Below are 22186 nucleotides of genomic sequence, written 5' to 3' on the forward strand. Positions count from 1 at the left end.
ATAGTAGTAGTGGTAATTGTAAAATAATAGTATTATATATATATTATGGCACTGTTAAAAAGTTGACATAAATTTAACTTTTTTTCTTCTTTTTTTCCTCTCCTAGAAAGCAAAACTCCTTACAGCCAAGAAGGAAGAAGGAAATGTTGCTTTCAAGAGCGGACAGTTGCAAGAAGCTTATGATGTATACACTAGTGCACTTAAAATTGATCCACAGAATGTGTACACAAATGCAAAGCTTTATTTTAATCGTGCTACTGTGTGCTCCAAAGTAAGATATACTTTTTTTTTTTTTTTTTAGGGTCTCAAAATAATTATCTAGTTTTACAGGCTTGGGTAGGTTTTGTTGAAAATATTGAATAGTAATATTGTTTATAATAGATCATTTATTTGATTGATAGGTTCACAGTAAATATTTCATGTTAGTAACAATACAGGAAGTGAAAAAGTATAGAAGAATCAGTTATTATACTGTATACAACTTACTCTTACCATCATTGCTTATAAATTTTAAGTAATTTTAAGAGTAATTTTAATTTTATTTATTTTTGTTATTTTTTTAATTTTTTTTTTTGTAAATCCTATCCACAAAAAAGGTTGAAAAATCTATTATATATTAATAAATTGGTGTTAGAAGATGATCTAGAACTGTACCCTGTAATAAAGCATGGAATATTTTCAGACCCCTGATAAGCAGGGTCAAATTCTGCTGGTGGTGTAGGATTCCTGATAAATAAAACACTCAAGGACGATACCTGTTTGTTAATAAAATAACATCGAAAATAGCTGAACTAAGTCTCTTAATAAATAAAAGATGCCAACTGAAAATTATACAAATATTTGTCCCAACCATGGACCATTCAGATGAAGTGATAGAAGATTTGTATGAAACATTACAATCCACATTAAATAATTCTAAAGAATTCTACATAATTATAATGGGCAACTTTAATGCCAAGATTGGAATCACAGAAGAAAATAACCTCTTTATTATGAACAGCTTTTTCAAGAAGAAAATTAACTGAAAATGGACATGGAGAAGCCCAAATGAACAAACCTATAATGAAATAGACTTATTCTCTCCAACAAAAGACATATAATAAATAATACTGAAGTGCTCAACAGATTCAGTATAGGAAGTGACCACAGACTAGTAATAGCAGAAGTAAGGATCAACAAAAAATGGAAATGGAATAAGCTCATAAGAAAAAAGTCCAATTTAGTGAATCTACAAAACCTCTATCACAGTAAAAGCTTTTTTTTTTTTTTTATATATAACGAAACCTGTGGTGAATTCATCATTAAAAAACACACGTACTAACCACAGTAATGACTATTTAATTCATAAATATTTCATCCCATGTATCTTGGGACATCATCAGTACAGTAGTTCAAACAGTACTAGGAATAACAAACAATTAGGGCGCATGATTACAATGGAATCTCAGTATGCGTGCAGTAACATGTTATAGAAATAAATTAAATATAACTGTAAAAATAAAAAAAAAATATATATATATAAAGATTATTGTACACAATTTTGTATGACAATTTCCCCTACTTCAGGAATAGTAAGAACTTCATTGCAGTTTAAATTTGATCTGTGTAGTAGGGCTTCAGCACTTTCTTTATATAAACGTTCATATTTATATAAAGATCTGTGTAATCCCAATGGATCCTATGGTTTGGATTTTCAACTCCGTGTTGGGAGAGACCAGATTTCTGCAGTTTGAAAAGACGAATGTGGTCTCGATGTTCTGAGATGCGTGTCTGAGCAGACCTACCTGTCTGACCAAAGTATATTCCTAAAGTATGGGAAATTGTCATACAAAATTGTGTAAAATAATCTTTATATATATATATATATTTTTTTTTTTTTTCCAGTTATCTTTAATTTACTTCTATAACACGTTACTGCACACATATTGAGATTCCATTGTAATCATGCGCCCTAACTGTATGTTATTCCTGGTATTGTTTGAACTACTGTACTGATGATGTCCCAAGATACTTGGGATGAAATATTTACAAATTAAATAGTTATTACTGTGGTTAGTACATGTATTTTTTAGTGACAGTAAAAGCTGTTATAGAGGAATCACTCAAAAATGAACTAACGAAGCCACTACCATCAATGATTCTAATAAAATCTTAACAAAATCTCTCCTGAAATGTGTACTAGAAATAGGGGATGTAAAAAGGCACCAAAGAGAGGAAATACCAAAACAGGAAACTTTAGATCTGATGAAGGAAAGAAGAGATTTGAATGCGAACAATAAAATAGAATATTTGGAAATTTCTAAAACTATACAGAAAAGGAAAAGATGAAATTAGATCATATAATACCAGGAAAATTAAAGAAACAATATTATAAATTAAAAAAAAAAAGCAATATGAAGATGCTAAGCTGAACATTATCAGTTGGAACAAAGGAAATAGCTTTGAACATTTATTTTTCACTTGGTTAGACTAATAATTTTAGTTTAATCCTTTATTCAAGTGTGAGCAAACAAAGTTTGTGCCTGAAAATATCTTCAGGACTGGGGTAAGGTAGTACAACACCGTGCAACTCGTAGCAAAGGTGGAACAAGCTAACATCACTCCTATCTCAATATCTCCCATAATGCAGAACACATCTTCTTGTGGATATGTATAATGTTATGCATTAAGAGAAGGGCCACTACTAGTTTTGACCTTTATTGCGGTCTCTTCAGTGGGAGCCAGAAGTGGAGATACCAGGCAGAAGCAATGGCAAGGTCATCTTCACCTATAGGAGTTGCCAAAAGTTGTGCCACCTTTTTATTAAATTACTCTGGATTTAGGAAAAGATGTTGAAAGTTTATTTTTCACTTGGTTAGACTATAATAAATTTAGTTTTAATCCTTTATCCAAGTGTGAGCAAACAAAGTTTGTGCCTGAAAACATCTTCAGGACTGGGGTAAGGTAGTACAACACCGGGCAACTCTTAGCAAAGGAGACCAAGCTAACATCACTCCTATCTCAATATCTCCCGTAATGCAAAACACATCTCCTTGGGGATATGTATAATGTTATGCATTAAAGGAAGGGCCACTACCCAGACTAGTTTCGACCTTTATTGAGGTCTCTTCAGTGGGAGCCGACCTCGCCATTGCTTCTGCCTGGTATCTCCACTTCTGGGCCTGGCTCCCACTGAAGAGACCTCAATAAAGGTCGAAACTAGTCTGGGTAGTGGCCCTTCCCTTAATGCATAACATTATACATATCCCCAAGGAGATGTGTTTTGCATTACGGGAGATATTGAGATAGGAGTGATGTTAGCTTGGTCTCCCTTGCTAAGAGTTGCCCGGTGTTGTACTACCTTACCCTAGTCCTGAAGATATTTTTAGGTGCAAACTTTGTTTGCTCACAGTTGGATAAAGGATTAAACTAAATTTATTAAAGGAAATAGCTGCTGGAAGAGGAAAACATGGTGAACTCATTAAAAAATAGAGAAGCAATAATCAAAAGAATCAGGAATTTATACTGAACTTTATGAAGACAAGGAACAAGACATTCAAAAATCAACTATGGATAACTCGAGTGAGGACGAATACTATTCCCCCCCCCCCCTGAGATCTTATAAGGTGAAGTAGAAATGGAATTGCAGGAAATGAAGAATAGAAAGGCCCCAGGAGAAGATGGAATTATGGTAGACTTCTTAAAAACTGGGAGAAAGTCCTGTCATCAAACAGATGACCAAACTCTTTAATAAATGCCTAAAACAGAGAAAAATTCCAAAATAATTGGAACAATTCACTCCTAATAATAATTTTTTAAAAGGGCAATAAGGAAGAAATTAAAAACTACAGACCTATAAGCCTACTCCCTACCATATATAAAATCTTCATAAAAATTATAAATAATAGAATAAAATCTAAACTTGAGGGAATGCAATCCTATGAACAAATTTAGGAAGAATTACAATACTTTGGACCATATTCACACATTAAGACAACTGATTGAAAAATCAATTGAATATAAAAAAAAAGCTTATGTCTGCCCTGTATAGATTAAAGCCTTTGATGTTCAGTTAAAAGATCTACAATACTAAAAGCTCTTGAAACTCAGGGAACCGAGAAACCGTATATTGAAACACTAAAACATATTTACAATAATGCAACTTCTGTAATTAAAGTATATAAAAACAGTGAAAAGTTTCCAATACTAAAAGGCAATACAATATCTCCCAAATTATTTATATCTGCATTAGAGGAAGTCTTTAGAAGCCTTGATTGGGAAACAAAAAGAATCGACATAAAGGCTGCATTATCTGAAATTTGCAGATGATGATGTCCTAATAGCAGATAATCTTGAAAATCTGAAAGAAAGTCTAAATCAGCTAAATGAAGCCGCCGGAGTAATTGTATTAAAAATAAATAGAGAAAAAACAAAAATAATGATGAACAAATACATAAACCAAAGAAATGTAAGTTGAAAACCATGAAATAGAACAAGTTGCCTCACATGTATATTTGGACCAGCTGATATCTTTTGAGGACTGCCAAAGAAAAAAGAAAATAGATTGAAGAAGAATTCACCTTGGATGGATAGCTTATAGGAAAATGAGCGACATTCAGAAGTGACATCCCTATGACTCTAAAAAGGAAAGCTTTCGACCAGTGGAGAAACATGGACTTTAACAGAAGCTCTATACAAAAAAGCCGAGAACAGCACAAAATCGAATGGAGAGAAGTATGCTAAAAATAACATTAAGAGATAGGATGACAAATACCTGTATAAGATCTCAAACTGGTTTCACGGATATCGTAAAATGCATTAAACAGGTGAAGTGAAGGTGGGCTGGTCAAATTGAATATATTGGCAGATGCAGTGATGGAAGATTAACTAGAAAAACAACCGAGTGGAGACCAATGGATGGAGCAAGAAGAAGAAGAGGGAGGGATGAACTGGAACAAGTTATGGAGTGATATGGATGGGAGAGGCAGAAAACTGAGTGGCCTGGATAACCATGAAGGAGACCTGTCCAGCAGTGGACAGAACCAAAAGTTTGAAGAAGATAAGCAGGATCATGGCCAACCAGGAGATAAAATTCATGTACAATATTCCTACAATGGAATTTCACTCCATAGCATAGAGTTTTGGAGAATAGAATTGCTATCAAAGCTAGTAATTCTCTTTGAAGCTGAAACTTTGAGTTAAATGAATTTGAATTATATGAACCTGTTCATAAAGTCTGTAGAAAAGAATCAGTTAGTTGCAATAAGAAAGCTGTATGGCAGAACAGTCTGAATTATATTATTATATTAACTTAATAAATAACCAGCTTTTAACTCATAGATGTGTTTTATTTAAAAAAGGTACTAAAGAAACTTATTTTCTGATGAACCAGCCTGTAATAACATGGAAATTAATTACAAAGTCATGATATCCTTACCATACATTGGCAGTGCATCAAGAAAAATAGTCCAAATATTAAAATCAACATCAGAACAGCCTTCAAACCAGTTAATACCTTACAAAATTTCCTACATTCTCCCAAAGACAGTGTTCCATTTTATAAACATCCTGGAGTATGCAACATTCCATGTTCTTGTGGAAAGGTTTATGTAGGTGAAACTGGGGAAGTTTTGAAATCATAAAAAAGAACATGTGAGTGATGTTGAAAATGAAAGAGAAGAAAAAAGCAGACTCGCAGCACATCCTCAAAGAACATCGCTCGGTAAAGTGGCAAGCCTCCTCCTCCATGCTTTACTTAGAAGAGAATTACTTTAATAGATTTTCAGAGAGTATTTGGAGACCATTTGCTCAAAAGTCACACTAAATAGAAGCTAAGGACTGATCCTTCATGACTTTTGGAATTCATTAATTAATATGTGTAGCATTTAAGACCTCTCCTATGCCAACAATCACATACAGAGTTTACACAACAATGTAGATACTGCACATAATAGCCTAATAATATGCATGATTAAACTATCATTCCAGTCTTTTTCAATTTATAGAAATAACTGCTGTTGGGAAATGTTTTTTTTTTTTTTTGTTATTTGTGCTTATGTTAAATAAACTTCCTGAAGATACAGACTGGAACATGTTGGAGAAACATAACAGTTAAAAGATGGTTATTCATTAAGTCTGTAAATCTACTCATAGTGAATTACCTTTTAAAAAAAGTCTGAATTATAATTTATTCTGATCTTTTAAAACAATTTTTTTTGTAGAGGTGACTCAGATGGGAATTGGGGTATATACACACTTTAATAGGATATTTTTTGATAAATAATGAGGACAGTGACATTCATGCAAAAGGAACTTCACATACATTAAGTTTTATATATAAAATCTGTTATTTTGAAATGAGTCTTCAACTTATGCAAAAAAAGCTTCAGCTGATTTTGTACAAGAAACATCCATATTTCCTAAGCAATGAAAATTAACATTTGCATCACGTAAGTGTCATCTTCCTTTATTATTCAGAGTTTAATCATCCAGGTACAGGTGAAAAACTTACATCATTACTAACTTCCTATCTACAATTTTCCTCCAAATCGGTCTGTTACTTGTCAAGATTCCAACATTATCAGATCTTATATTTCTATCTTCTAAGGCACTTTTTACTGTGTCAATTCAACTATATCTTGGTCTTTCTTTGGGTCGTTTTCCTGCCAACCTGGTATTGAACAGTTGTTTTTCTAATCTTTCCTCTCTCATTCTGTTTAAGTGACCATACCACCTGAGATTAGCTCTGCTAACACATTCCTGGATGCTAACAATGTCAAGTTCTTTCCTAATATCCTCATTTTTAATATGATATTGCCATTGATGCCATCTCTTCACACCCCTAATATTTCTCAGGACTCATATCTATGGTCTCTAGTCTTTGGTCAAGTGTTTTATTTCTAACCCAGCTCTCAGAATTGGTTTGAACACTGTCTTATATACAGCTAATTTAGTGTTTTGACTAATTTCTCTCTTCTTCGATATAATTTATTCTCTTGTCTGTTTCCATATTTAATTTACCATCTTCATTAAAAATTGTGCCTAAGTAACTGAAATGTTTTAGTTGTTCTATAGGTTCTTCATTCACAATGCAGTTGATACTTGTAGTTCTTCTGTCTATTTCATTGTCTTTGACTTGTTATTGCTGACCTTCATACCATATCTATTACAACAGTTACTCAATTTAGTCGGGGAATCTTGCAGACTTGTAGTGGATTTATATAGAAGTATAACATCATCCGCATAAAGCAAACAGCTGAGATTAACATTTGCAATTTTGATATCAGGTTTAATACCACTTTCCTTCATAATGTGATCCATCTAAATAATGAATAACAGAGGGGATAATGTACGTCCTTGCCTGGCACCAGATTTAACATTAAACCATCTTCCTGTACTTCTTTCAATTCTAACTGCTGACTTACAGCTCAAATAAAGACTAAGTATTGCTTGATATAATGTCCCACCGACACCATACAACTGTAGTGTTTTGAATAGCTTCTTTTTTTGGCACATTGTCATATGCCTTTTCAGATCTACAAAAAAAACTTAAATACAGATCTTTGTTATATTCCCATGATTTTTCAACTATTTGTCGCATAGTGAAAATCTGATCCTGACAGCCTCTATTTGGCCTGAATCCAGCTTGTTCTTCACCAAGCTTTTCTTCCACAATTCTTCTCAACCGTTTCTGAAGTATACTTTCATAAATCTTACCAAGAACACTTAGTAGAGAAATACCTCTGTAATTCTCACATTCAGTTTTATTTCCCTTTTTATATATTGGTACTATGAGCTCTATTCCAATCATCAGGAATTCATCCCTCTGTCCAAGCCTTCTGAACTATGCAGTTCAGCCACTGTAAGACTTTTATACCTCCATACTTGAGCATTTCTGGTCGAATATCATCTACTCCTGTTGCCTTTCCACATTTCTGGCCTTTGATGGCTTTTTCTGCTTAAAGTATGGATATGTATTCCTGACTGCATGCCTGTTGAGTGTTTTTTACCACTATGCTATTAGTGCTTGTTTTATTTAGCAATTTTTCGAAGTAATTACTCAATACTTCAAGGATATCTTTTTCTCCAGTTTTCATGTCACCTTTATCATCTCTAATTCCTTCTACAGCACTCTTTCCTACATTTCTGAGCTTCAACAACCTCCAGAATATCTTGCCACCTTCCTGATATTTATTTTCCATGTTTTTACCAAAGTCTTCCCCTTCTTTAGTGCTGTAATAACACATTTTGTAGACATTTCATCTGCTTAAATATGCAACTTTATTGGTCTACTTGAAAAAAATAAAAAAGTTTGTTACTTAAATGTGTACCAGTGTATTGTATCAGCCAAACTGCTGACAAAATGTTGAATGTTATCCATCATCTGCTACTGTCCACAATAATAGCATGTTCTGTCATTGGTTTATAATTAGTATTTGTATAGACATGAAGATAAGTAGATCTCCTATTGGTGAGTCTGTGTAGCTGTAGCATTTTGTCAGTAGGTAGTACATGCATATTAAAAAATTGGGTATTTGAATAATTAATAGAACATTGCAAATATTCATTTCAAATCATTTCTTTGTTTTACAAATTCTCTATAGTGTGAACTAACTTTAGTACTAGAATTACTGATGTTTATTTCCCTCCCACCTATTATGCGTGTTCTTTATTCCTATATTTCTCTTCATCTGCAACATAATTTTTTTGTCATTCAAAAAAAAAACAAAAAAAAACACTTTTTTATGTTAATGTAGAATTTTTGTTTATATGCCAATATTTAGATAAATAAGCTCAATCAAGCAGTTGAAGACTGTTCTGCAGCCATTTCATTAGATGAGAATTATGTCAAAGCTTATCTCCGAAGAGCGAAATGGTAAGATTTTATGCAAAGTAATATTTTGCAAATTTATTTGATAGTGGTCAAATGTCATATGATTTATAAGAATGCGTGGATTTTACTTTTTTCCCTTTAATTTTAAAAGCAGTCTTCTAAATCTCATGTACGTAAGAAATAATTGTGCTACAAGTTTGAAATAATATATTGAGCATTCTTCTTACTTCTGAAAAGAGTTGGTTTCTCTGGAATTCAGAAGTAAGAAGAATGCTCAATAGTCTTAATGAGCATTCTTCTTAATGCATCAAGAATCTTAATGAGAATTCATAGGAACATATCCTATGAATTCCCTTAAGAATTCATAGGATATGTTCCAGTTGTATTAGACATACTTTATGCACATCTTTTTAATTTTAATATTTGAAGAATAAAAGAAATCCTCTAATACTTTTCTGTTTCCCAAAGGGAATGAACAGAGCTCTATTAACTTGGAATTTAGGGGAGAGGAATCAGTTTCTTAGATTTCCAAAAGCTGAGCCCATGGTAATAGATTATTGTTCAGTCATCGTGGTGAGAATATGGCAGATATCTGCTGCCATCTCAGAAATATTATTATGGAAGAAGTGAGTTTGAAAACAAGAACATAATCTTAAAGACTGAGTAACAAAATCTGAAGAAAGCGTCAACTCATCTAGAGAAGCAGGCGGCAAATTTGTCTGCAAAGATGGAAAAATGAAAACTCCTTGGTGGGTACAGGATGTTAAAGATGCAGCCTCTGTAAAGGAGAAGAAGGTTTTGGGTTAGTTGGTTTGCATATATTCCAAGAGAAAAATGTGGAAAAGTTATTAAGTGTATAAATATAGTTGAGCAAAAGCCATAGAGATTTATTTCAGAAAAATATATTGTGAAAGTGGCAAATGCTTTTAAAGCTTCTGAGGACGTTTAGAAGTGGATCACAGAAGCAGTTTAAGATCAAAATTGTGATATAAAGTCTGTATATATCTGGGTTTCTGATGCATATTGCTACCTTAAAACCTACTTGGAGGAAATTCTAACTTGACCTGAAGTGGTTGATTATTTTCATCGTGAAATATCCTGCCCTGCTTATTGGAGTTGTGTTTTTCATCTCTAGAGTAGGTTGTCTGTTTTATGTCTCCTCGATTTCTTCATACATGTAGCATGGATGATAATATCACTATGCACATTCTCCACACCATAATTGATTATGGTGCAGAGAATGTATGCCAGTACATGCTCTGTTCAAGGGTGCAGCTATAAAGCAATTTCTGCATGCCTGACACTTGATAGTATACATTACCAACTTGTTGATAACACTTCAGGAGGCTTTGCAAATACTCCTAATACTGCTGCTGCTTATATTAGGTTGTGTCAGGAAGAAGTCTTAGTATCAACTTGCAGAGAGCAATGTCAATTCCACGTTTGGAGCCTGAACTTTCCCTCTGTGGGAGTCGTGACCACAAGTCATTGGTCCTGCATGTCCCTGCTCTATAAATTTTCCCAATATATCACTACCAGGAAGGTCAGCACAAAAATTATAATTTTATTGTGAAAAAATGGTATTAAAAAATCTCTTTCAAAAACCAATGAAAACCTCAAAATTTTCAAAATGACAACAAAACAAAATGCTCTAAAAATCCAACAAAACAAAATTGCATGTATAAAAAAAGCTTCCACATCAACTTCACCAACATCTGGGATCTCAATACTAAGATCAGTGACATGTGTCACCACTTATGGATACCCAAACCTGATCTGTTATTCATCACCAAACTTCAACTGACAGCAATTATGACTACAGCTCACCTCAACCTTCCACATCATGCATGATTCCTTCCATAAGAAGGTCAAAGCATGTCCCATTTTGTTGCCATCGTTTGCTTTCACTCTCCTAATTTTTATGACTACTGACCATTTTGATTATCTCTGAAAGTTGATCATATAGTCTAATTACCCAAACAGATAATCTTCCTTGAAGAGTTTAAAAGTCCATAATATAAACTGACTTCCCTTCTTGTAACCTCACAAACCATGCTGAGAGAGAACTTGATTTGTTTGATATCACTAATGATCTAACATAAATCATTCACCAACCTACCAGAATACAAGATAATTCTCCCAACACCTTGGCACTTTCCTCAACCAGCATGTGTTTTCTTTCTAAGAGTTTGTCTTAGAAAGATGAGACATGAATTGTCATTCGCTCTAAGCCTTGTATTGTATAGCACTATAACACAACCAATTGTGGTGACTCTGGATTTCTATATTTATTTCCATATTCTGATTATTGCTTTGGTTTCCCTGATCCAAAGCCTGGTGCTGTGGCAAACAAATTTGCCACAGCAATCCAAGCTAAAGACATATTCTCAACAGCTGAAGTTAAAAACCCAGATTTTCACTCAGCTTACACTACAGCTTGTAACATCTTTAAAAAAAAAAAGAAAGAAAAAATTAAAAAAATGGCGGTCAAGCATTCTGTTTCCTTGCCATGAGTTGTTGAGCACAATTTCTGCCTACCTATGCATGTTTCTACCCTCTCTTTCTCACACACACATCCTAATGATAGTGGTATCCTAAAGATCAGATTAATGTACAGAACTCTCCTTCAATTCTATGAACTAACCCGAGTTCATAGAATCAGCAATCCTTAAAGGCTATCAAAAGTGAGAGGGAGTGAAGTAGGATCTTTCTTGCAAGTAATAAGAAAATACTGTTTTAATAGTGAAATTCAAAGTCACCTTGAGAATAATGGGAAGATCCATGTTTAAGACATCAGTTATAGTAGTTCTTTTTTCCGTTATCTTGGTATCAAACACCTGTTTTGCTAATCTTTCCTCTCCCATTCTGTTTAAATGACCACACCAACTTAGATTAGCTATGCTCACACATTTTTGAATGTTAGCAATATCAGATTCCTTCCCAATATCTTCTTTTTTTTAATGATTCTGCCATTGATGCCATCTCGTCACTCCTCTAATTTTTCTCATAACTTATTGTGTGGTCTCTAGCTTTGGTCCAGTACTTTATTTCTAACCCATCTATCAGATGCATAACTTAAAGCTGGTTTGAGCACCAAATCTTGCATACCATTAGGTCAGTGTTTTGGATAGTTTCTCTTTTATTCCATATAAATTTATTCAGCTGGCTCGGTTACCTCCTAAAAACTTCAGAAACATCACTTCAAATTCCTGATACGTACTTTCAAGGGATGTGCAGGATAATATTACTTCACTCACCTAATATTTCTCAAAATTCTTATATCTGTGGTTTCCATTCTTTGATCAGTTGTTTTATTTCTAACCCAGATTTCAGATCCATAAGTGAAAATTGGTTTGAACACTCTTGTACACAGCTAGTTTAGTCTGTTGACTAATAAGAGAGAAATTGGTGTATGTTTACTTATTTTCTCTGTTCAGCATTGAGCTATTTTCCAGTATGCTTGTCTGTTGTTGAAACTTTTTATTGAGTGCCACAAACTCACAATTGAGATCTGAGTTGATAAGTGACACAAGTTCATCTCCTGTGATTTTAGTAAAATGCTACAATTCTAAACAAGTATTGGTGTATGATAATAGATTTCAGGAAAGACTATTATGGTTAACATCAACAATTTATTATTATTATTATTAAGAGAAATCTCCAATTAGGCAGGAACTCACATAGAGGGAGGCCATACTATTCACATCAATTGTCATACCTGGTCTTGAATTCATTCATGCTACTTGCACAACATCCAAATGCAATCCATTCCAATCACATACAATTCTGTAAGAGAAAAATCTAGCCCTGATCTCTTCTTGACATCATTCATTCTCAACTTCCCAGGATGCCCTTGCATCCTTTCCCCAACTTCCATAAAATGAAGAATTCCATTTACTGAATTCTGTATAACCCTTTCAGAAGTTTATAACTCTCAATGATATCACCCCTAGTCTGCAGCCTACAAATAGCAGGAGACCAGACCTGCATGAAATAGTCCAAGTGAAGTCTGATCAAGGCCTTTTAAAGAGGCAAAATGACTTTCTTATCTTTACATGTCAAGGTTTGTTGCAGCATTGCAATTATCCTCTGAATTATTGATTCAGAGATTCACACAGAAAATGTCCTAGTAAATCACATTCAGATGATGGATATTTTTCTGACTTAGAATTATGTATCTGTGCTTCAACATTTGGTAACATAGGTGTATTATAAAAGAAATGTTGTAATTTTGTTTTAAGATAAACTGATAAAATTGATTTTTTTTTGCTACAACAAAAACCAATTTTAATGTTGAATGTATAGTCAAGTCATCATTCTTTCTTTAATTTCATTCTATGTAGCTTCCATTTATCATCATCATCAAATTCCTGATATGTATCGTCAGGGGCGGGGGTTGTACAGGCTAATTATGATAGTACTACATGAAAAAGTTACACAATTACTAACTTCCAATCAACAATCTCCCTCCAAATTAATCTGTTATCTGCAGTCTCCAACATTATCGGGTCTTATATTTCTGTCTTTTAAGGCGCTTTTTACTCTATCAATATCAATACAGGTTTGTTTCAGCATTGCCATTATTCTCTGAGTAGTATTTACAATTTTTGCTATATGCCCCTTGAACTTTAACTGCCTGTCTGCTAAAACTCCAAGATCCTACCCTCATCAGTTTCTTCAAGCATAATCACACCAAAAGTGTGAGACCTTAATTTATTAACATTGAAATGACAGCCTTTTTCACATGCCCAAAATTCCAGCTTATTCAAATCATTCTGCAAGTACTGCATATCAGCAGTACTCCTGATCACCCTACCTATCTTTGCATCATCATCAGGAAATAGCTGTGTGGTGCATGTCCTTCGTGGTGCATTGCCTAATCCTTCGCAATATCATTAATGTACAGATTGAATAACAGCGAACCAGGGACTGATCCTTGATGCAACACCACTGGTTACCTTGAATTTTGTGAATTCACACTCCCCATATATGATTTTTTTGATATGTCAGTCAGCCATCCTCTTATCCATGCCAATAGTTTATAATTAAATTCCATATTCTCCAATTTATGCAACAGTCTTCCATGCTGTATTCTGTCAAAAGCCTTAGCAAAATCTAAAAGTATCATAGTTTATCCATTCCCCTTGTCTAACTCAGTGGTAACATTATTATAGAATATGAGCAAGTTGCTAAAACATGACCTTCCTTTAGTAAACACATGCTGCTCCTTGCAAAGTAAAGATTTTCTGTCAACTTATTTCTGAGAGTGAGCCCTAACCAACTTTTCCAAAATCTTCACCAACGCTCCTGAGATACTGATTGTCAATAGTTGGATACGTTGGTCTTTACACCACCACCCTTGTGCAATGGAATTACCATACATTCCTTCCACTCCTGCAGAATCTTCCCTATTCTGAGACTCAAATTATATAGCATAGCCTGTTTAAAGGAAATAGCCAGTTCAGCTGAACACTCTTTTAGTACCTGTGCTGATATCCCATCAGTTCCTATTGCTGAATTCTTATTCAGTTTGTGCAACAGCTCTAGTACTTCCTCCTCATATGGAGCACAGGTAGCAGTGAGTTCAATGTTGCATATACCAGGTTGATAGCTTTTAGCAAAATGGCTGCTTATTGGTTTCGATCATTTCTGCATTCAGTAGAGTTATTCTTTCAAATTCATTCTTTCTTTTACTTGCAGCATAATGATAGAATTCTTTTCAGTTGTCTTTAACTTGCAGAGCTGGTTTCTTTTCATACTCGAAATTAGCTTCCCATATGACACTTGTAATTTTTCTGGCCTGCTGCTTATAATTATCATAACTGACATCATCCTTATGCATACGATGTTCTTTCCACATCATCTTTTTCTTGCAAATCTCTTGCTTAATTAGATTACACATCCATTTCGTTCCTACTCTATTTATTCTTCAAAAAACTCTAGGGTCACATTCTGATATAGCATCATTTAAGTATTTTTTAAACACTTCCCATGCACTGTCGATATCTTTCCCATCTAATAATTGATACTATGGTACAGAACCCAGCATACTCCTCAGGTCGTCATAATTTCCTGCTTTGTAGTTCAGCATGTATCCTTTTCTGAGTGGAACATTAATAAACTTAGCCACTGCCCAAGTGAGTATCACATGATCACTGTCACCAACTGGAAGCAGAATAGTTAAGTCTTTAACTGAAACTCCCCTCTGACACTATAATCAGATCTAATACTCTTTGACCACGAGTTTCTTCTGTCACTTGCTGATGGAGGAAGTTGTCTCACAACAGCTCAATAAACTCAATTTCATTTTTCTCATGCAATTTCTTAGCTCCACAGTCAATGTTCAGATAATTAAAGTCCCTCATTATGATTACTCTTTTCACACCCATCGTATTTGGTGAGGCATTTCTTCCCTCACTAGCAACCAATTCACCAGAAGGCTTCAAACTCAGTTTGCATGAATTTCGGTCATGAGTCTCAACTCTAACTGGATTCAAGACGTTAGCAGCATGTCCCTCCCCACCCCATCTCCTTTTTATCCATCCTAAAAAAACTGTACCTTTGCACTCAATACCAGTTAGTATATCTACCTCTGATAGCTTGGTCTCACTAATGCCTACAATATGAGGTCCCAATATATTAATCAAGGCAACAAAATCTATGCCTAGTATTTATGTATAGACATAATAAATTACCTGCATGCTTTTGTGTATACACTTGTCTGTGGTCTACGTGACAGGGTCGACAACTTGCAGATCTCTGTTCTTATCTAGCTCCTTACTTATGCAGACATTGTTACACATGCTTGATAGGTCCAAACTTGACAAACGCAGAATCATTCTCTCTTCATAATAATGACCATTCCCATCATTAACACAGTTTTCTAACACTGTTGCTCTTACACACAGATTCTCATGATTCCTCCCATCAGAATTCAGTTTCTCTGACTTACAAAAAAAAAAAAAAAAGTTTTATTGTTAGCAACAATATTTAAATATATAATCTGAGGGTTTTATCTCATTGATTACAGTTTAAAATAGCTTGCCCTATCTTTTGAAATATTCTATATCATCCCTAAAGTCCTACTTGAATTAGTTAAACAATAACTAATTCAACTTTGAAGATCATCCCTGGAAGTTGAATAATGGTGTGGTTAGTAGGGGTGTGAGAACTAGATTTTTTGCTTGGAGAGTTGTGGGAGTGGGTTACCAGAGTCAGTTGTGAGTGCTTTGTCTGTTAATGGGTTCAAGGAGAGGTATGATAGATTGTGTGGATAGGCTGGGTCTCCTGCGATGAGTCTTCAGACTCCATGGAGGTGCCCATATAATAATAATAATAATAATAACAACAACGAAGATTCACTACGGCAAGCAGCCTTTTCATTAAATGAATTAGCAAAAACATGCAATATGAAAATCTCGATTTCCAAAACCAAAGTCATGGCATTTAAACGCTGAGACCCAATTAGAAACAAAATTTGCATCCACAATGATATTATAGAACAAGCTAATACATTCAAATGTCTAGGCTACCACTTATCTTATGAAGGAGAGAAAGACATGCAACATAAAATAACTAATTATATAGGAATAACAAAAACTATCAATCAGATATTCAATCCAAATTTAATAAGCAAGAAAACAAGAATAAGAATCCATAACTCAATAGCAAGATCTATCCTAACATATGGTTCAGAAGCCTTGACCATAACTCAAGCAGGCAGAAAAAAGACTGGTAAGCTCTGAAATGAGATTCATATGCAAAACAGCTGGATAAAATAGACATGACTTCAAAAGAAATAGCAATAAAGGAACTTGAAGTGATATTTTTAGACTACGTCGATCTTTATAGAGTGAGATGGAGAACAACATACAGAAAGAATGAGTGAAGGAAGACTCCCCAGAGAGAGAGATATAGAGATATTGACCTCAAGGGAGAAGAAATAGAGGATGGCCTTTGAAAAGATAGGAAGAGATCCATAACAGGCAACTACACCTATTACTGGTAAGGAAGATGTATTCTTGTTTAATGACCATTGTTGCCATATCCAAATAATATCTAGTCTACTGATAAAAATTGATATAAGCCCTATGCCTGTCCTACCTTTTAATGGAAATATTAATTTCCTCTCAAGGCACAGGATAATGGTTTGATGTTAAATCTGGTGCAAGAAAAGGATGTACATCATCTCTGCTGTTATTCATCATCTATATGAATTGCATTTATGAAGGAAAGTGGCATTAAGCCTGATATCAAAATTGAAAATGTTAATCTGAGCTCTTTGCTTTAGGCAAATGATGTTATACTTCTAAATAAATCCAGTACAAGTCTAAAAGACTCCCTGACTAAATTGAATAACTGTTGTAATAAATTTTATATGAAAATCAGCAATACAAAGATAATGAAAATAGGCAGAAACATTGAAAATATCAACTGCATCATGAATGGAGAATCTATAGAACAATAAAATGTTTCGGCTGTTTAGGCACGATTTTAGTGAAGAAGGCAAATTAAATAAGGAAATGGACAACAGAATTGACAAAGCTGGTATGAGAGAAGTCAACTGAATAAATGTATATGGAATAAGAGAGAAATTTCTTAAAACACTAAGCTAGCTGTATACAATACAGTGCTCAAACTAATTTTAACCTTATGGATATGGGAGCTGGGTTAGAAATGAAGAATTTCACTAAAGACTGGAGACCACACAAATATGAGAGTTCTGAAAAAGATGATTGAAGTGAATAGATGGCATTGATGGCGGTATCATATTTAAAATGAGGATATTAAGAGAGAACTTGACATTGTTAGCATTCACAGATGTTTTAGCAGACTAACTCAGGTGATATGGTTACTTAAACAGACTGGGAAAGAAAAGATTAGCAAATTGAGTGTTCTTTTCCAGGTTGGCAGGAAAAGATCCAGAGGAAGACCAAGATCTAGGTGAATTGATACAGTAAAGAGTACCTTAGAAGACAGAAATGTAAGTTCTGATAATATTAGTCTTGATAAATATCAGATTAATTTGGAGGAGAATTACTGATCAGAAGTACTGATGTAATTTGTTCATGTTGCGTTATCATAATATCCTGTACACCTCCTAAGGGTATGTCAGGAATTTGATGATGAATAATTTCCATTTTGGTAGGCAAGTGGGGGGTATGGTTATCTTCCCAACCATGGAAATCTTTTCCATTTAATATTAGAGGTAGAGATTCATATCGATGTAGAAGGATTAAAACTTAACTGTCTGATTTATGAAAACTTATCTTTATATTTAAGATCTTTATATTTAAGATTCTTCTTATTTGTCCCTTTTAGCTATATGGATTTGGAAATGTTTGAAGAAGCTGTTGCTGACTATGAAATTGTGTTCAAAAAGGAAAAGACACATGGTAGTTATTATTTTTGTAATTAAGCACCATTTATAAGTTGAATCAATATTACTAAAGTTTTGCATGATAATGTTTTTTTAATTATTTAAATTAAGGGGATATTAAATCCCACATTGTTTCAAAACTGAATAAGAAACTCAAAGATCGGAATCAAAGAGTTTCATGCCGAATATAGTAAACTATAAAAGTATCGGCAGATACTAGCATAAGCTAAAACATGTAGTACAAACTAGGGCAACTCATAGGAGATCCACATCTCCTAGGAGATGTTTTTTTACATTATGGGAAATACTAAGAATAGTGATCAGAGCTTTACCCACCTTTGCTACGAGTAGCCCTAGTTTGTACTACGTGCTTTTGCTTGCGCTAGTATCTGCCAATACTTTTATAGTTTACTATATTCGGCATGAAACTCTTTGATTTCGATCTTTGAGTTTCTTATTTGGTTTTGAAACAATGTGGGATTTAATATCCCCTTAATTTAAATAATGTTACATCACCAAAATGAAGCCTATTAGCTCTTTATTTAAGTAATGTTTTTTAAGTTGGTTATATTCTTACATGATATGCTTTTAATTCAGATTGTAGTTTTTAACTACTGAGAAGTATTACTTCATTGTTTGTAAGTTTAAAAAATAATCTTAACTTTGAAAAAATGGATTGTTAATTTTAGCATTCTAGTTTTCAAAACTTCCCACATTTTACATTAATCAGAAATTATTGTACATCAATATATTTGGATGTAGCATGGCATCTAGGTATTAACAATTAATGGCTTAATGATATGACATTGCTACAATTTTCTCAAAACTGGTTCCATTATTTTAACAAGTACTGACTTTAATCATTTGGGGATTGAGAAATGCCATGCACAAACCTTCACTGAATCTATATTCTTCATGGATGTTTCAATTCTATCATTGTGGAGTAGCAGTTATTCTTCCAAGTATAACTTAGAAAGAAACAAAAAAAAGTATACTGTCATTATGCGCACATATAGAGATGTTAAGCTACTAGTAACTTGCAATTTTCTTTGAAGTCTAGCCAGTCATATGATGTATATGGTTGTGGTTAGGGATAAAAAAACTTGTACGAATATTTTGCATTAAAATGAAAAGTTTCCTGAAGTTTCTGGTGTAGAATCCTGTAATAATCAAAAATTAAATTCTTCTAGTAATGCATTTTTCTGATTATGTATAAGTGCTGGCATAAGTTTCTCACTGACTTGCTTATCTTAAAACTGCATGACTTTGTACACTTGTCACATTGTGTTTGTCTCCAGTTCATTGATTATATTTTTCTTGTGACAAGTATTTTACATTTAGTTACAGCCACTAGTTACATTCATAACAATGTAATAACCTATTGTTCCTATGGAAACATTCTTATTTTTTCTTGTAGCGTGGTTTTTAGGGCTGATAATTCCCAATTTTTGTCCATAGTAATGAAAGGAGTTGGCTTCCTTATAGAATTCTTACAATATTCCTCTGCCTTCTATTTGTTTGATTTTATTTATTTTTTTTTATAAGACTCAATGATGTTTCCTGTCACCAGTTTATACATTGAATAATTCAAAGAAGTTCTGTAATGAGCTATTTTAAATCACATATGTGGTGCCATTACTGGATGATGTGTTCACTGTTTGGAAATATAGTCTAAAAGATGGTATTTGCTAGTTTCCTTAACAACTGTTCACCTTAAAGTTAAGCTTACTCTGGGTATTGAAAAGGATAACAAACTACTGTTTTTGAATGTTTTAATCAAATCTCAGAACCTCTGACTCTGTGGTTTGTTTTCCTGTAGTTGCTCCAGTTTTAAAACAGTTTTGTATACTGCTAGTTAATCATATTGCTAATTTCTCTCTTATTCTGTATAAATTTATTCAACACTCTCCCCACCATATATTAGCTTTGCTTATTCTGTTATGTATTTTCATATTTATTTGCCATCTGTGTTAAAAAAATTATGCCTAAATACCTTAAATGTATATATTCTATGCATTTCTGTTGAGAATGCATTTGATGTTTTCCACGTTGATTTATTTCACCCTTTGTGTTGCTGGTTCATATCTTTTTCATATTTTTAATAGTTTTATATAAAGATTCTTGAAGACTTGTGGTACGTTTATTTATTTAGAAGTACAGCACCATCTGCATAAAGAACAGGGTCATGTTTATTATCTCCAATTTTGATACCAGGTGTACTGCCACTTACCTTCACTCTTGTCTTAACCTGATTTTGCATCAAACATCTTCCTATACATTCTTCAATTTTTAAATGTTTTTATTTTCTTTGACTCAGTCACATTGTCATCCTGTAAAAATAAAACTCATGCCATTAAATCTATTATTTATCAATACTTATTCACTTTGCTCTGCTGATGGATTACTAACACAATAAAACTTTCTGTTGTTGTTTAATGGCGTTTCATTAATAGTTCTCTGAGAGTTTTTTCTATCATTATTCTCTGAGGAAGTTGGCAACTGTATCATATTCTAATATGTCAAAGATGTCTCTGATGAATCTTAAAATTATTTAAATCTATTGTTCCTAGAGTTTCTTTTTGCCAAATTAATAAACTTTCTCCTTTTGCCTATCCTTGTGGCTGTCACATCCTTCATATGGCCAAACAAGCAGTTTGTCCTGATGAACATCTAGTCTATATTATTATTATTGCACAGGTACCTCCTTGGAGTCCAAAGACCCATTGTGGGAAACACAAACTACTCATCCAATATCTAGTGCACTTCTCCTTGAACTCTGATAGACAAAATACTCACTCTGGCAACCAATCCTACTTATTCACTGTTCTCCAAGTGAAAAATGTAGTCCTCACATCCTTGCTAACCATGCTCTTACTCAAATTCCAGATATTCCCCCTCCCATCTAGCCAAGTGCTAGAATATTTCTTCTACATTAATCCTATAAAAACATTTTAGTAACTTAAATGCTTCTCTTTCCTTCTTTTCTGCCTGTACTTTTCCAAGCACAAATCATTGCTATGTTGTTAGGGTCTGCAGACCACTCACCTTCTTGGCTGCTCACTTCTGGATCTCTCCATCACTTTCTTGTCCCCAAAAAAAAAACCAGGTGACCAGACCTGAGCATGGTAACTTGGATGTGGCTGTATTAAGACGTTATAAAGATGAATGGTAACCTGCTTATCCCTGCTCATCAGTATGTTCTTCACTAAGTAATCATATGAGCTAACTTTACTACTATAGCAATATGCCCTCTGAACTTAACCCAAAATGCATAACTTCACACTTTTCCACATTAAACTGGTACACATTATTCTTTTCCCATACTGTCACTTATTTAAATCATCCTGCAAGCTCCCCATTGTCTTGATTACATATTATACTACCCAGTTTTGCATCATCAGGAAACAACTGAATATTTCCAATTAATTCATTTCCTATGTCATTTATGTACAAATTAATGGTCCAAGCACCTTGCTTCACACTCATAGTTGCCCTCTTTCTCCTAGATTCTGCTCCTCCTCCTTATATTACTCTTTAGTATTTGTCCATCAATGACTCATATCCATATCACCAGGTTCTTATCCATTCTCATTTGTTCCCATTTCATGAAAGAGTTCCATGTGGTACTCAGATACCTCTGTAAAAGCCAGTAGTATTCTTCTAACCATTCCATTTATCCACCTCTCATCCTTCACTCTGTTATATTAGACTGGATTATCTGTACTTGCCAAACATGCTTTCTTCTTTGGAAAAATACGAGATTCTTTTTTGGAAAAAGAGGAAAGTTCTACATAAAAGACATTTTTTTTAAGAAGCAGTAATATTAAAACTGTGAAACTTGTATCATTTGAATAGATTCAATGGGTTTAAGTTATCTCCTTCAAGGAAAATCAGTTTTCAAACACTCGCTAGCTAATTTTTATATAAAAATATTGAATTTTTATGCCAGTTTTCTCCTATCCTACTTCACTTTATTCATATATGGTTGACACATT

At 33.7% G+C, this 22186-nt stretch overlaps 1 protein-coding gene across 2 annotated transcripts in view; it reads left to right on the top strand.

Annotated features, from left to right (window-relative positions):
* Nucleotides 1-22186, top strand: part of LOC150108218 (dnaJ homolog subfamily C member 7-like) — a 170303-nt gene that overhangs the window by 113254 nt on the left and 34863 nt on the right. For both annotated transcript variants that reach the window (XM_090390657.1, XM_090390656.1), the window contains exons 8-10: nucleotides 107-271; nucleotides 8763-8854; nucleotides 18134-18207. In XM_090390657.1, the coding sequence (XP_090246783.1) occupies nucleotides 107-271; nucleotides 8763-8854; nucleotides 18134-18207 (331 nt within the window). The remainder of the gene's footprint in view (nucleotides 1-106; nucleotides 272-8762; nucleotides 8855-18133; nucleotides 18208-22186) is intronic.

The sequence above is a fragment of the Typopeltis vanoorti genome, chromosome 3 (assembly GCF_054136105.1).
Source record: "Typopeltis vanoorti isolate ZY-2024b chromosome 3, IOZ_Tvanoo_1.0, whole genome shotgun sequence".
Lineage (NCBI taxonomy): Eukaryota > Metazoa > Arthropoda > Arachnida > Uropygi > Thelyphonidae > Typopeltis > Typopeltis vanoorti.